We start from the raw sequence: 16380 nt of genomic DNA on the forward strand, positions 1-16380 counted from the left end.
GTGGTGCTGCACAAGAACAAGAGTAAAATAAAGAAAATATTGTTTTTAGAAGTGCAAATTAAAATGTACCATTACACTCAGAGGATCAATATGAAGCTTGATATTTGTTAATTTTGAATGAAGTACATGACTGGTGACTGTTCTGTCCTGAGCTTTTGTTTTTACAGCACCCGCTTGATCACACCAACAGTTTCTCGCCACCGAAGAGGGGTACTTGCAAAAATAAAGAACGGGGAGGAATATCATCAAAACTGGAAACAGGTAATCCCCAAAGGGGGTGATAATGCCATAACTTTCACTATGGTCAAATTCTCAAAATTTGACCCTCAAAAATTCTTCAAACATTTAGACACAAAGTGGAGATTTAGATACATATAATGTCGTAAACCACATAAGCATGAAGTATTTGATTCAATAACATGGTGAAATAACAAGCAGCAAAAGGTTGATCGTGTTAATGGTGTTTATTCAAGGGTGCAGAGGAGATTATTATTATTAAAGACAACAAATGAAATAACGAAAAGTAGAAGTGGAAAAATTTGCGTTAACGGTAATAAAATCAAAAAAAAAAGAAATACTAACTAAAACTGTACTGAATGTTCACAAAACTAACTAAAATTAACTAGATTTATAGCAAAGTGTGTTTGGTTGCATTGATGTGTGCGTGCCCTGCTATAGTGAAATTAAGGTAGTACGTTAGTCGAGTCGTCTGTGTTGCTGCTCCGTTCACGCGCAGAATCAGGTCAGGAAAAGTCGGGAGACAGCGCCAGAATAGAATTGAGGATGATTTTAATATGACTGTTTTGTAGACATAACAAGAGTCTTGTAGTGGAGAGGGACGTAATGTCCTCCTGAGACCCAGAGAACAAGAAAAAACAGGGAGAAAATATTTTCGTTTTTTCTTTTTTTTTCTTTTTTCTTTTAAATGAATCAAGTGTTATTAAAATAACAATCTCATAAGATGAAGATCAGGGACCAACCCAGAAGTCACTGACACTTCACTAGCTGTAAACTATTGGTTTAGGAATAAGTGATGGCACTGAACTGTCTATTTCACAAAAGTCAATTTATTTAGGATATCTGAGGAAGTACTGATTTTATTTGGAGACACAAAGGAACATTTGGCACTTCCCTCATCTCACATCTGTTTCATTGTTGTACCCAATCATTCTACAACTGAAATGCCTTGGACTGCTAACCATTTCAGGCAAGTGGAGTGAACCATATTTTGCTAGACTCTCATCAGATTGGGGCTTCCTTTTATTGATCTTTGGAGAGAAGTCTTCATTACTGGTATTATTCAGGTCTTGTTCACATGTTTGTCCCAGGTTTCTCAGCCAAGAGGAGCTTAAACCCCAGATATTGTGAGTTCTTTTCACACATTGAGATCACTGATAACTCTCAGCAACGACGTGATCTCGTAGAAACAATTAGGTGTTATGGATTCAACTATAATTGCGACACTTATTTTTTTTACTTTACTGGAAAAGATTTCTGCATTTTACCCATATTTTATTTTTAACTCAAAATCAAAATTCCAGATTCTACTACATGTTGGTTTTGCACTAGATAGGACGACAGATTTCAGGTGGCCCTGTGTCTTTCTCTATTACATCTGCCACTGCATCTCGATAATCTTCTCTGTGGCTTTTAGTGGGTCCTGACCCTCTCATATTTTGAAAAATCTATGTTTGAATCTCCCTTAATAATTGTGTTAAGAATTCTCTCCGCCTTTGTCAAAAGTTGGGTATTAGGAAAAAGTGAAATAAATATAAATATAAAGTCCCAATGTGTAGAGCACACATTAATAAATTAGTCATGTTCCCTGTGAAAGTAAATGAGCCTAATTCTTAAAGACCCCTGAAATTATTTACCAGATGTTTATTTTTTGAATAAAATAGAAATCTGAGTTTAACAAAACATTTTAATTGTAAATATCAAGCTTATCTTTCTTTCTTCCATAAAATGTGCTTGTGGGCACGCCAGCCATTTTGAAAAGGTGGGAAAAACAATTGGCAAGGCCACACCCCCACACATGGGATATAATTTTAAAGGTTCTGTTGTCCTCGCTAAGAAACATCAGGACTTAGAGGAGTGGCAAGTAGAGTATGAGAGCTACAAGCAAAAAACTAAATGTGTACTACAGTGCGCAAAAATGAATTACTGGGTCATCAGGGGGTCTTGAGGGACATTTATAAAACAAAAATCCCACAAACCTTAAAAGTGCACTTGAAAAGCTCACACAAGAAGGTTAACCTAGCTTACCTAGAAGACCTCATCAGGGGGAGCACGCTCCCCCTCGTTGAAGAGCTCACCCACTTAACTCGCATCCCAAGAAAATAGCTAACCCCAGATAAGGCAGCGTGATGTATCCCGAGATAACAGGACTGGGACATCTAAATAAAGGTGTGAAACAATCGCCTTCAAAAGGTTATCAATTGACTTCAACCAAAATTAGGACCATTCGGTGCGGCAAGAGTTAATAGTTATTAGTCTCAACACCCAAGGATAATTAGAAGAGCATGACTGATATGATGGAACTGAGATTTTGTTACACTTAACTTTTGCAAAACACAAATAGAACTAAATTGAAACTAAGGACTTTCAGAAAAATAAAAACTAGACTAAACTAGCAAAGAATTGGTAAAAACTAATTACAACTGGCAAAAATTGAAAATCTGGAGTCGAAACTAAATAAAAGATAAAACCTAATGAAAATGGCGAAACGTTTAAAACTCTGGTGCAGAGATTGGCAAATCTGACCAGGAACGTTATAAAATGGATTGTCAGAACAGTCAGCGTTAAAGCCACATTTGACAGTCCATACTAGGATGGCATTGGACATCTTCGGGGTGGAAAGGGGTTGGTGTGACCAAGGTGTGGTTTGGCTTGTTGTATGTATATTTTGAGATCATATGGCTCTGGATGGACCGGTTACCAGGGCATGGAAGGAGGACAGACTCATTAAAGGAGGAGAAGGAACTTGCTGGGATTGGAGATCCTCTGGGTGAGTGGTTGATTAAAAGCATGCATAAAATAGAAGTTATCTGTTGTTATTGATTGGTAATAGATTGATAATTGGCCACATTTACAGCTGTATTGACTTGTTGTGGACGTAGTCGACTTCAGGTTTAAACACTCTCATTAACAGGTTGAAAATAGTGATATTAAAGGAAGAGTATGCAGCGCCACCCTGTCAGACGCCAGTGATGGTGGAGCTCACTGATGAATCAGGTGAGCTGGATTCATGGCTGATTCAAAACTAAGATCCCCCTGCTGTGGTCAGTAAGGGGAGAAAAGGGGGAAATAAAATCAAGAATTAAAGAGGCATTTATAAACGTTTAGGTGTCAAGTGAAACGGGACAAAAGGGGGTGTTATACTGTTATTTTCAATGTCAGCATTATTATTGTATGAGAATCATGCAACAAGCATTGCATCGATGATCATTTATTGAAGCTTTTGACCTTATACTAACATTTGTGTTCCTGTGATTGTTATAACCTCTGATGAATCTTCTATTTACAGGTGTTAGGATAATGATATAATTTTTCATTGCAGGTGTAACCATGATCATTTTTATACATATTGCAACTTGTTGCTCATTGTAGAGTTGTGCTCAAGTTAATAAGGGTTAAAAGCTACAGTCAGCGCGAATGTCTGACTGATCTATTGAGGGGAAAGGCTTCGAGCATAGAAGGCCGCACGCGCTTACAAAACACTGATATCATGTTATTCTTTGTGATCTTTTCTTAAATTATGTCTTTAAGGTTAGTTTAAATAGTGGCAGTTAATTAAACGACATTTATTAAAATATTAAATACCTGAGTCAGAACGTTACACGCGGATCACCTTAAGAGTCTGGGAAACTTTGTAGCTGCCTAACTTTTTTTTGAATGTTCTAGCTCCGTTGATTTGACACATTGGAATGTGTCAAAAAAGGGGGGGAAGGTTGAGCTTTAACATCAAACAAGGATTATTTGAACATTTTATAACTTCATTTGTGTCTTTAATAATTTAGGAATGGTAAAGCTTAAGCTAATAGCGGTCCGAGAAGACGGACCTTTTAGAGAATCAGTGAAAAAGCATAAACTATCACTTTCATGTTTAATCATTACTCATTGAAATGAACTGAATAGCGCTTAGAAGATTTGTTAATTTTTTGTCTTTTGTTAAAAAGAGGGGTTTCAATAATTTTCAGACACACCTTGCAAATGTGCTTATAACGAGTTGGCACTCGGCCTTTTGAAGGTCAGAAGCTTCGTTCGGCGTGACTGTCCGGACTGATAAAGTGTAAGAAATGCCTTGAGTGCGGAGGGCTAAATGCAAACATGCTTACACACACATAAGATATGATTAGAATAAGTCCCTGGGACATTCTGAATGTTTTAGACCAATTCTGAATCACTAGAAGGTCAGTAGATAATAACATTAGATTATTAGGGTTAGGAAGAGAGGTGTTTTGGTTTTCTGTCTCTTACAGAGAAAGGAACAGACACCAGACGAGGTCACAGAGATGCGAGGATCCTCCGTAGCAGAGTCAGACACAGTGACTGCCGAGACATCAACTGGGTCCAAGGGTCATGGCGTTTGGGCTCCAGCTAGTCACCACAAAAGGATGGATCCCATAAACACAGCAATAACCATGAAGGGGTTGGCGGAAATCCGGGAACACCAGACCAACGAAGTTCGAGAGGCTTTTGGGCAAAAAGGGGACACCTTCCTGTTCCTTTTTCTGGAGAATACACAGATCGTTGTTTGAAATTGGAGCAGAATAATCCCCTGATCTGTGTTACGACTGAAGGGTTGTCTAACCCCTAAGGTTGAAGAATTAAGAGCAGAGGATCACCCAACTGGACGACACTGGTAGCTGCAGCAATAAAATAAAGGTTAAGAGCTCTTCGGACAGAGGTTCTAGTCTACGTCTGAATGGTATCAGGGAACACCAAATAAAGCTGTGGGAGAACAGGGGAGTGTCATCTGGACCTGCTATCCTTGTAGTAATAGTTTGTCTTGCACCTGACTTGCGCAAACACAGAGGTCATCTTACATATGGTTTGCCCCTCAGGGGGACAAAGGACCTCAGGAGTGAGAAGAGATGAACCCGGCCACACTGGGCTACAGGGTGTTTGTGAGGTCATTATTCTAATGACCTCATCAGGGGGAATTGTAAAATTATGATATTATTTTATGCCATGTTATACCCCTAATTAAAGATTGTGAATTATTATGTAGTTTTAGTTTGCATTATTCTCCTGAATTAGAAGAAGCTGATAACTATTGCATTAGTTAAACTGATTTGCATTACATTAAATTGCTGACTTGTTGTGAATGAATGATATTGTTTTATGATGCATTATATTGCTGAGTTATAAGAAATACTGTTCGCAGAAGGTTATTGTCTAATTTGTCTGAGTAGAAGAGAACAGAGTGTGCTGGAGTTTTCTGCCCCATTTCAGCAGGAGCAGATAAACAGGGAGCCAAGGTCGTAGCTTAGGCGCTGTGTGAGAGAGACCATGTGAATGTTTAGGCTTTTTATGATAAGGTGGAGGCACCAGAGGTTATAAAAGTTTGAGCAATGCTCCACCATTTTGAGATTTTGAGGCTGTCTGCATCAGTGTCCATCTCCCACGTGTGTGATCATTAAATCATCGTTTGACTCAACCCGGCCGGACCAGTGTTGTTATTGTGGTTTTTTCTCTTGTCTCCATCCCCAATATTTTGAACCTTAACAATGTAAAACCTTGAGGCAGATGTGCTACAGCAGCGGAAGACCACACTGGCTGAAACTGCTGTCAGCTAAGAACAGGAAACCGAGGCTAAAATTCACTCAGGCTCACCAAATATAAAAAAGATTCTAAAATCACGTCCTGGTCTTATGAGTCTCAAAGTGTGCTGAGAAATTCAAATGTTAGGGGCAGAATTTAGTGTAAATGACATGAAAGCATGGATCCACCCCACCTTGGATCAGTGGTTTAGGCTGCTGGTGCAGTAACAGCTTGCAAAAAGTGACTCATGGACCTTTAGTGGACAGAGAACGGTCTCCAAAAAAGGGGCCCCAATGTGTTGGGCAACTAAAACATCACTTTAAAGAAAGAATGGTAGAATGTCTCATCAAAACTGCATCACTTAGTCTCCCCACTTCTCAGTTTTTACTACAAAAGGAGCTGCTGCACAAATCCATTATTTTTTTAAACAGAAGAAACTGTGTAAATATCAGATATGTTGGCACACATTCTACATATGGGGTGGAAAACGTGCGGGAAGACGGTGGGGCTTAATCTATATAACATAAAGAATGAAACGGTCATATCAGTCAAGAGGACAATGAAGGAAGCAACTCTACTCTGCAAGTAAAGAACATCTTTCTTTTAAACATTGAACTTTTATTGTCTGCTGTGTTAATCACTGAGGATGGAGGACACATGAACAAGAAGTCAGGCTGATGTAACAGCAGATTAAAGTTTCTTCCATGTTAACCAGTGAAATCCACAGAAATGAGTCAGTTATTACATCAGCTGACCTTTAAAGTGGACACAGGTCTTCATGATCAGAGCTACAAGTTGTGTCTATGTTCTTCATGCCGCCACACAACCATGACAAAGCAAGTGAAATAACAACCTTGAAGGCACAAAGACACAAATTTGTGCTGAAGTGTCGATAAACTCTGAAGAAAAAACAATAGTTCCACGCTGTGTTGGGAAAACCATCATCTGTGATTGTGACTTTTCTCCAGATGCTGACAGCTGTGATCATAGAGCGCAGAAGCTGAATTGAAGTGAAATAATTACATTCTCAACAAAGTGTTTACATGTGAGCAGTTACACATGAATGATTAATACATAACAGGCAATGAATTACCTTCTTGTGCTGCAGCTCCCAGCCACTTATAATAAAATTGCATCCCAGGGTCACACTAATACTGTCAACAATTTCAAATGCAGCTTTCACATTTTTAAATCACATATTGGATCTGCACACAATGTGTTGTTGATATTCTTTCATATTCTAATCTAAATGTCCTTTCTTCCTACTTTTGATTTCAGTACTTTGCTGGACAACAATTGAAGGTCAGTAAACTTCAAACATCATATTTAAACTTCTTTAAATATGATGTTTAGTCTTAATGCGCTTAAAAGGATGATTGAAGAGTCAAAAACATCCAGTTCCTAGATGATTGTTTGTTTTTCACTGAGCGACACAAAATCAAATTTTTACTGTTTAGGCTTTTGTTTAACATTTTTATATTCCTTTTTGCAAGTAATGAAACATTTTAATTTTAACCCTCACAGCTCGTCTGACTGTGAGTCCCAGCAGCTCTCAGTTCTTCGGAGGAGAGTTTGTGTCTGAGCTGTGAGGAGGACGACAGCTCTGCTGGATGGACTCTGAGGAGAAACACAAGCAAACAACAGAGGACTCAGTGTGGAGCTGACTGGGTAAGGTGGTCTGGTTCCATCTGTAACATCTATGAATGGCACAGTGGAGTTTACTGGTGTGAGTCCAGAGAGGGTGCCATCAGTAACATGGTTAACCTGACAGTCACTGGTAAGCTGAGTGTGTGGAGTTAGTGTTGATGAAGCTGTGTGTAAATGGATGAAATGCTGTAGTTTGTCTCTGTGTTGAGGTGGATCAGTGATCCTGCAGAGTCCTGTCCTCCCTGTGATGGAGGGAGATGACGTCACTCTGCTCTGTAAAACAAAGACCACTCCCTCCAACCTCCCAGCTGCTTTCTATAAAGATGGCTCCCTCATCAGGAAGCAGCCTACAGGTCACATGACCATCCAGCATGTTTCCAGGTCTGATGAAGGCCTCTACAAGTGTGACATCAGCGGTCATGGAGAGTCTCCATCCAGCTGGATCACTGTCACAGGTGACACACTCACCTGTCTGTGTTTCTGCAGGTTTCAACATTCACAATGTGACTTTTAGCTGATGTTCTTTATTTAAGGGAGATCTACACCCACACCTCCACCGTCTGGTTGGAGTGGCTCCTCCACCACTTCCGGCAGGAGCAGCCCTTCACCCGGCTGTTCCCCCTCTTCCGGCATTCAAGGACCCCCCGCGCGCCTTGTCCACCACCTCTGGCTGGCAAGGTGTCCCACATGGCAGACAGCTGGCATGGTTCTCCAGCGATGAAATGGAACCAGCAGGCACAGAAAAATCTGGCAGTGGTAATGCTGGCTGGAGCTGTTCAGGGCATTGGCTCTGCCCAGGCCGTGACAGCAAGGTGCAATCCTCAGCTGGCTAAATGAGTTCACGGAAGCTTCCAGAAGAGGACGGAGACGGCTGGGTCAACGCGCTCGGGCTCTCAGCAGAAACTAATTGCTCAGACAGCTGAGATGGCAAGGCAGAGTTTCCAGGTAATGCAGGTTGTGTTGGCTTCTTAGTCTCCAGGAGTCCAGAGTCAGCAGAAGGCTGAAACTCAGCCTCTTGGGAGGCCCTGGGAATGACAGTCTCCAATAAGGCCAGTTTTTGAGAAGCAGCTAAAGTCTTAATAGGATTTGCTCTCTGCTTTGAATAAGCAATCAAAAAACAATCCTTTAAATTAACAGGCTTTGAATAAACAGTCCCAGTTATATTTACTCCCTATATCCATAGGGCCAGAGGATGTGGCCTCTGAGGAAACAGTTTTTGAATGTACAATTTGAGAACTTACAGACACAGAGATGCTAGTTTACAGATACTGAAGAGCTATGTTCAGGGTTGACAAACTCTAGCGTGCTAGATCAGCTGCTATACAAACAGTCCTTGAGTTTGTTTCTGCTGAGCAATGTTTATGCTTAAATCTTCAGAGCAGGGGTTACCACTCTGTGTATACATAGCTCCACGCACAGAAAGGGAGGGTGAAGAGCAGCTCTACAGCGCAACAAAACAGGTGAAGCAACTCAACCACCTGAATAGGTGACTCAGACCCCAGACTCTGCTTCCTCTACAGATGTCAGCAACTTCCCACTAACACCCAAGTTTTTGCATCAGCCACTGCCCAAGCCACACGCCACTGATGCAGCCGGGAACCTGTCAGCTGCCCCTGGAGGTCAATAGCTAGTAGCAACAGCCACAACAAGAGAGGTATAGAGCATGGTCCAGTCTGTACTCAGCCTATCAAAAGTCCTGCCAGAGATGGAACTCAAGGATCTTTTGAATTCAGGCCAGAAAACACATAGGCTGGACTATTGTCAGAAAATAACATGACAATTATGATAAAGTGAAACTCTATTTTCAATAGATTAAATAGATTAAATAGATCAGCTCCCAGTGATGAATTATCTTTAGAGCATGTTTGTGAAATGTTCATCTGAAGAAAATTCAAAAATGAGTCAGTGGGCTCAAAGATGATTGGTTTTGCTTCTGGGTTTATTTCTATGTTATTTTTTCTCTCTTTTTTCTCTTCAATGGCCAACAGACTTTAGCTCAGGATGTCACTCATACAGGGAGTGCAGAATTATTAGGCAAATGAGTATTTTGTCCACATCACCCTCTTCATGCATGTTGTCTTACTCCAAGTTGTATAGGCTCCAAAGCCTACTACCAATTAAGCATATTAGGTGATGTGCATCTCTGTAATGAGAAGGGGTGTGGTCTAATGACATCAACACCCTATATCAGGTGTGCATAATTATTAGGCAACGTCCTTTCCTTTGGCAAAATGGGTCAAAAGAAGGACTTGACAGGCTCAGAAAAGTCAAAAATAGTGAGATATCTTGCAGAGGGATGCAGCAGTCTCAAAATTGCAAAGCTTCTGAAGCGTGATCATCGAACAATCAAGCGTTTCATTCAAAATAGTCATCGGGGTCGCAAGAAGCGTGTGGAAAAACCAAGGCGCAAAATAACTGCCCATGAACTGAGAAAAGTCAAGCGTGCAGCTGCCAAGATGCCACTTGCCACCAGTTTGGCCATATTTCAGAGCTGCAACATCACTGGAGTGCCCAAAAGCACAAGGTGTGCAATACTCAGAGACATGGCCAAGGTAAGAAAGGCTGAAAGACGACCACCACTGAACAAGACACACAAGCTGAAACGTCAAGACTGGGCCAAGAAATATCTCAAGACTGGTTTTTCTAAGGTTTTATGGACTGATGAAATGAGAGTGAGTCTTGATGGGCCAGATGGATGGGCCCGTGGCTGGATTGGTAAAGGGCAGAGAGCTCCAGTCCCACTCAGACGCCAGCAAGGTGGAGGTGGAGTACTGGTTTGGGCTGGTATCATCAAAGATGAGCTTGTGGGGCCTTTTCGGGTTGAGGATGGAGTCAAGCTCAACTCCCAGTCCTACTGCCAGTTTCTGGAAGACACCTTCTTCAAGCAGTGGTACAGGAAGAAGTCTGCATCCTTCAAGAACAACATGATTTTCATGCAGGACAATGCTCCATCACACGCGTCCAAGTACTCCACAGCGTGGCTGGCAAGAAAGGGTATAAAAGAAGAAAAACTAATGACATGGCCTCCTTGTTCACCTGATCTGAACCCCATTGAGAACCTGTGGTCCATCATCAAATGTGAGATTTACAAGGAGGGAAAACAGTACACCTCTCTGAACAGTGTCTGGGAGGCTGTGGTTGCTGCTGCACGCAATGTTGATGGTGAACAGATCAAAACACTGACAGAATCCATGGATGGCAGGCTTTTGAGTGTCCTTGCAAAGAAAGGTGGCTATATTGGTCGCTGATTTGTTTTGTTTTGTTTTTGAATGTCAGAAATGTATATTTGTGAACGTGGAGATGTTATATTGGTTTCACTGGTAAAAATAAATAATTGAAATGGGTATATATTTGTTTTTTGTTAAGTTGCCTAATAATTATGCACAGTAATAGTCACCTGCACACACAGATATCCCCCTAAAATAGCTAAAACTAAAAACAAACTAAAAACTACTTCCAAGAACATTCAGCTTTGATATTAATGAGTTTTTTGGGTTCATTGAGAACATGGTTGTTGTTCAATAATAAAATTATTCCTCAAAAATACAACTTGCCTAATAATTCTGCACTCCCTGTAGAAAAAGAAACTTTTTTGGCTATGAGGAAGTTTTTCAAATATAAAACCTTGTAAAATCTTAAAACACAGATATAATTTGGATTTGTCACATTAGAAGATTTTCTGTCAACAGTCAATGCCGCGGGGGATTTTGTTGTTGTTGTTGTTGCAATACCAAAATTCACCACTGGTACCTGTAATATTACCGTATGGCATGTGGTAACTATTACTGATCTAAAAGCATATAAATGACTTAAGTTGTAATTTGGAGCAAGTCTAATCTTTAACAAGAAGCTGATATAGCAGGATGGGTGAGTTTTAGCACCAGGCGTGTGTGTCTGTGTGTGCAAGTTTTCTTGCGTGTGATGAGTCAATGGGGAGAAAAAAAAAGAAAAATCAGCCACGTCCTCCTGAGTGACGGGTCCCAAGGAACCATAGTCTGGTGCTGCCATCTACTGACACTAAAGTGCACCAACAAGCCCTCCAACACTGAGTCTGCACAAGTGAAAGGTCACTAACTCGCATAATGAATGTGCAACACCCCTTTTTTATATTTTGAGATGAAAGGAAGGCAAAAGTGACTCGAACAACCACTCGTTACAACAAAATGATACTTGCTGTTCTCTGAATGCACCGCATGTGAAGGAGATTCTGTAGCAGCAGAAAACCACACCAGCTGAAACTCCTGTCAGCTAACAACAGGAAACCGAGGCTGCAATTCACACATTCACTAACCAAATGTAAATAAAAGATTCTAAAAACACTGCCTGGTCTGGTTACTTTCAATATATTCTGAAAGATTTAGGTAGGGTCAGAATTTGATGTAAACAAGGTAAAGCACAGACCCATCCTGTTTCCTATCAATGATTCTGCTGCTGGTGCGGTGACAGCCTGCGCAAGTGTTTTTGTGGGCAACAGTCTCCAAGAACCCCGCTGTGCTCAACAGCTAAAACTGCATATCAGGGAAGACTGGGAAATTTTCACCACTGCATCCCTATTCTCCCAGCTCTTCATTGTTAAAGTGTTGCTAAAAGAGAAGCTGCCAAACAACACAACACATTTTCAAACACTAAAAGCGGTTAAATTATTGAAAGTGCAGCTTTGTACTCTTTTTCTGTCAAATAACTTTTAAACTACAATTTGAATTGAATGATTTTTTGTTTTAACTTATATTTGTCACACATCTTACACATATAGAAAAAAGACAAGCTGGTGAAGAGGGTGGGGTTTACCTTGTCTCTATAACAAAAAGGAACAAAAGGTCACGTCAGTTAAGAGGACGATGAAGGAAGCGTCTGTACTATGTCTGCTCTGTGAGTAAAGCATGAATTTTTTGGTTTTTCTTATGATGAACTTTTACTTTCTGTTCTGTTAATCAAAAGTGATGAAGGAAAAAGAAGAATAAAAGCACCACGTTATGGTAGTGCTCTTTATGCCACCAGTACAGTGAGAAAAAAAAACCCTAATAGTGCAAAAAGACAGTTTTGTGTGACATTTACAGAGGAAATGATACTGCAAAGATTTCTTTCTATATATTCATTATTATCGACTTCTAAATCTACCTATGAATTTACATGAAAGACGAAGAAGAGTTTTTCCTTAAATTGTTCTCACACCCCCTCCTCGACCTCTGCTTCGAGGATTCTGACATTTAGTGTGACTCAGAAGTGTTGATTCATTCAAACTAACATAATCATCCTGCTTTAATCATCCCACTCCATACATGACATTATTCTTTAGTCTTTATTCTATACTAACCTAATTGTAATTTCTCCTTAGTTCTGACATCGGTGTTTTACTGGACAACAAACCAAGGTCAGTAAACGTCTTTTTTTAAATATAAATTGCTAAAATGGTGATCAGAATCAGAAATATCTGGTGTGTAGATGCTTATGGGCTGCTATAGCACATTTAAATCTTATTTTCATTCTATAGGCTGATTTCATCTAAACAATAATTTATATTACTTTTGAAATTAATGAAAAGCTTATTTTTAACCCTCACAGCTCGCCTGACTGTGAGTCCCAGCAGCTCTCAGTTCTTTGACGGAGACTCTGTGTCTCTGAGCTGTGAGGAGGACGACAGCTCTGCTGGATGGACTCTGAGGAGAAACACAAGCAAAGAAACCAGGACTCAGTGTGGAGATGGGTTTGGAGAATCAGCTGGTTCTTCCTGTACCTTCAACCACATCGTCCTACTGGACAGTGGAGTTTACTGGTGTGAGTCCAGAGAGGGTCCCATCAGTAACATGGTTAACCTGACAGTCACTGGTAAGCTGAGTGTGTGGAGTTAGTGTTGATGAAGCTGTGTGTAAATGGATGAAATGCTGTAGTTTGTCTCTGTGTTGAGGTGGATCAGTGATCCTGCAGAGTCCTGTCCTCCCTGTGATGGAGGGAGATGACGTCACTCTGCTCTGTAAAACAGAGACCCCTCCCTCCAACCTCCCAGCTGCTTTCTATAAAGATGGCGTCTTCACTGGGAAAGACTCTACAGGTCACATGACCATCCAGCATGTTTCCAGGTCTGATGAAGGCCTCTACAAGTGTAACATCAGCGGTCATGGAGAGTCTCCATCCAGCTGGATCACTGTCACAGGTGACACACTCACCTGTCTGTGTTTCTGCAGCTTTCAACATTCACAATGTGACGACAACTTAATGACTGTGTTTGCTTTGTTTTAGAGAAACACACCACCACACCTCCAACTACATCCACACCTCCAACTACATCCACACCTCCACCTACATCCACACCTCCATCTACAGCCACACCTCCACCTAAAACCACCTCGACCACCTCGACCTTTCCTGCCGCTTCCTCTCCTCTTCTCCCAGTGTTGCTGACTGCTGGAACACTCTGTGTCATAGCTCTAGTGGTCTTACTGATTGTTTTGGTGGAACGATATGTTGACAGGAAGCTTCAAGGTGAGACTCCGACTTTCAGGCTTTTCAAAAATTCATGATTCAAAAATGTTTTACTGTCAGTTCTCTACTTGGACACACAGGATAACTCAAATAATGTTTCTTACTCACCTCAGTGTAAAAAAAAGACTTAAGAAAAGTTAAAGGAATATATAAAATTCAATCAGTGCACTATAATGGCAAGAGTGTAAGATATAAACGCAATATATAAAATAAAGCAGCAAGATATAAATCATAGAAATTAAATAGAATAAAATAACATAAATTGAATGAATAATTACAGCAAATATGTAAACTTTATAACATCTTTATGTGCTTTATACATAGAACAAACTGATTGATTAGTTCGTGGATTTGTTGATTCATTCATTCGACGCTTTCATGGGTCAATCTGTGGGAGCTATAAATAATACTTACAAATTCAGCAGGAAAATCATAATTACTTTCCCCACAATAAATAATCTGAATGATTAATGTAATGGCAGTAGTGTCTCTATGACATGTGCACTGATGTCCTCTCTGTGTGTTTCATTGTGCAGAGAGCGCTTTAGCTGCTGTCTACTCAGCAGTGAGGACAGAAGACATCTGTTATGCAGAAATCAAGATTAAAGAGAAACCCATATAAACAAAGACCAGGTACAGCTGCTCCTCTTTGTCTTAACGCTCTGAACAATTCCAGCTATTCCTGGCATTCCAGTTTAAACCAGTGGTGTCAAACATAAGCCTCAGAGGCCAGAATATGTAAAGACTCTAATCTGACTCATTGGATGACTTTGAAACATTTGAAGGAGAGCAGAAATGTTGGACAACTGTGTTGGCATAAGCATTTCAGATTTTCCTTCTCATAAAGACCTCCCATGTCAATTTACACTAATTAATTAAACTATTGATTTCACACTTCCTTTTATATGATACAGCTAAGGGATAAAATCAATTTTAAATCAATAGAAAACAAGTGCTTGTATGAATGGATGAATGATGTATTTTGTATAAAGTGCTCTGAGTACTCAAGTGTATAAGAACCAGTTTAATTACCATTCACCAAAGAGACTAAGTGAGCTGTCTGCGGCTCTCTGGTCAAGTCAGACTTTGAGACTTGCTCATAAAAGCTGTAAAGTTTAAGTCAAAGAACAATGTTAAGTACAGGAAGTGATGTAGACTCAGAGTAAAGCTGGAAGGAAATGCAGAAGAAAATTAAGCACCTCAGATTGTCATGAGGCCAACATTTACACTCTCTTATGTACTCCTTTGATTTTCACGCTCTTCTTTTGGATTTTCCTGGTTCTATTCTAACAGCACGGCTCTGCATCACATCACACTTGTCAACATCACACTTGTTTGGCTCTGCACATGTGCAGAAAAGAAAAAAAACAATAGAATAGAAAAATCCAAGATGATCTAAAGGTAAAAGTGAGATAGGATGTGCAAGGTGTGAAAATGACGTTTTCTCACTGTAAAACCACAGCAGCAGCATCCGCCTGTTTTTCATTTTTTGTCCTGTGTGGGAAGATTGGTTCATACTTCTCAGACAGTTTATTTTGATGAGCTTATTTTGTATCTTCCAGTTAAAAAAATGTTAAAAAAGAAAAATGTAAGTCACGTGATCCAAGCACGGTGAGCTCATCGGTTTAAATTAACACTGACATAATTAGCAGATCCGTCCCTTAGTAGGTTTAAAAATGATTTAAATACAACCTCAGACAAACAAATGCACGACATGTTACAATGTACATGTTTCAATTGTTTTCTGGGATGGATGCTGCTCTATAAAAACATATAGAAAGACACGTAGCAAACAAAGGAGACCTAGATACAGAATATTGACCTTTTGTCATAGTAAAAACCCACAGCAACAGTCTCCACCTGTTATATGTTGTTCCTGTAAACTGCGTGAGACCTTCGGTATCTTGTGGTTGAAATGTATCAAAGAGCAGGGGGTGCACCTGCAGATGCTGTGTGATCTGAAGTTTCACATATACTGTTTATAGTATTCATAATTCAGTGTGTTAGGGTGATTAATACTTAAAATGCAGGTTTGCGCCTGAGAGACTTTAGACATTGAAACCTTTCGTTAAGATACGTCTGAACTGTAACTGGTTTGACGTGTTCCTCACTCTCTGTATATGAATATAACAGACGGGCCAGGTTTGTGCACAGGTGCTTATTGTTTCTCATGATGTTTTAAACTGTGTGTTCAGATTGTGAAGCCAGAGCTCTGTACTGAAGATTCCCACCAGTCCAGCCGATGACTTCCAGCTACTGGTCCAACCGACCCATAAGACCTGTGTTTTTCTCATCACCTTACACAGCCAGCACACTTGCCTTATCAAGAGTATGTATAGTATGTAATGCATTAATGCAGTAATGGAATGCACTGTATATGATCCCCTATTGATCTTTCTATCGATCTATTTAATTTCTAAGTGGGAGACCGTGTTGTCTGCTCCACAGCAGTGATCTAGTTTTTCTGCAGAATCAATAAACTTTGGT

At 40.2% G+C, this 16380-nt stretch overlaps 1 protein-coding gene and 2 long non-coding RNA genes across 4 annotated transcripts; all 3 read left to right on the forward strand.

Annotated features, from left to right (window-relative positions):
• Nucleotides 1-2918: 2918 nt before the first annotated feature.
• Nucleotides 2919-5662, forward strand: LOC146673537 (uncharacterized). Its single transcript, XR_014910532.1, has 2 exons — nt 2919-3007; nt 3152-5662. It is a non-coding gene; the product is annotated as an uncharacterized LOC146673537 (long non-coding RNA).
• A 572-nt stretch (nt 5663-6234) lies between these two features.
• Nucleotides 6235-9839, forward strand: LOC146673538 (uncharacterized). Of its 2 annotated transcripts, XR_014910510.1 has the most exons (4): nt 6235-6351; nt 7045-7068; nt 7291-7868; nt 7947-9839. It is a non-coding gene; the product is annotated as an uncharacterized LOC146673538 (long non-coding RNA). The 2 variants fall into 2 exon arrangements; XR_014910509.1 differs by lacking the exon at nt 6235-6351 and having other exon boundaries at nt 6901-7068.
• Nucleotides 9840-9904: 65 nt separating this feature from the next.
• LOC146673539 (low affinity immunoglobulin gamma Fc region receptor II-like) lies at nt 9905-16173 on the forward strand. The gene is made up of 8 exons (XM_085401885.1): nt 9905-10684; nt 10998-12282; nt 12749-12784; nt 12976-13239; nt 13319-13564; nt 13651-13893; nt 14430-14526; nt 16089-16173. The coding sequence occupies exons 2-7, from the start codon at nt 12252-12254 to the stop codon at nt 14513-14515; spliced, it is 906 nt and encodes a 301-aa protein (XP_085258011.1). The 5' UTR covers nt 9905-10684; nt 10998-12251; the 3' UTR covers nt 14516-14526; nt 16089-16173.
• The last annotated feature ends 207 nt before the right edge of the window (nt 16174-16380 follow it).

The sequence above is a fragment of the Rhamphochromis longiceps genome, linkage group LG3, assembly GCF_057381845.1.
Source record: "Rhamphochromis longiceps isolate RC_006_pf linkage group LG3, R_longiceps_female_GT1.1, whole genome shotgun sequence".
Classification (NCBI taxonomy): Eukaryota; Metazoa; Chordata; class Actinopteri; order Cichliformes; family Cichlidae; genus Rhamphochromis; species Rhamphochromis longiceps.

Excerpts from the sequence above, each read along its gene's own strand:
- LOC146673539 (XM_085401885.1), top strand. The coding sequence starts at position 12,252 with ATGAAGGAAGCGTCTGTACTATGTCTGCTCT. Across the intron at positions 13,240-13,318 it reads GGTTAACCTGACAGTCACTG|GTGGATCAGTGATCCTGCAG; the intron begins GTAAGCTGAGTG and ends CTCTGTGTTGAG. Across the intron at positions 13,894-14,429 it reads TGTTGACAGGAAGCTTCAAG|AGAGCGCTTTAGCTGCTGTC; the intron begins GTGAGACTCCGA and ends TTCATTGTGCAG.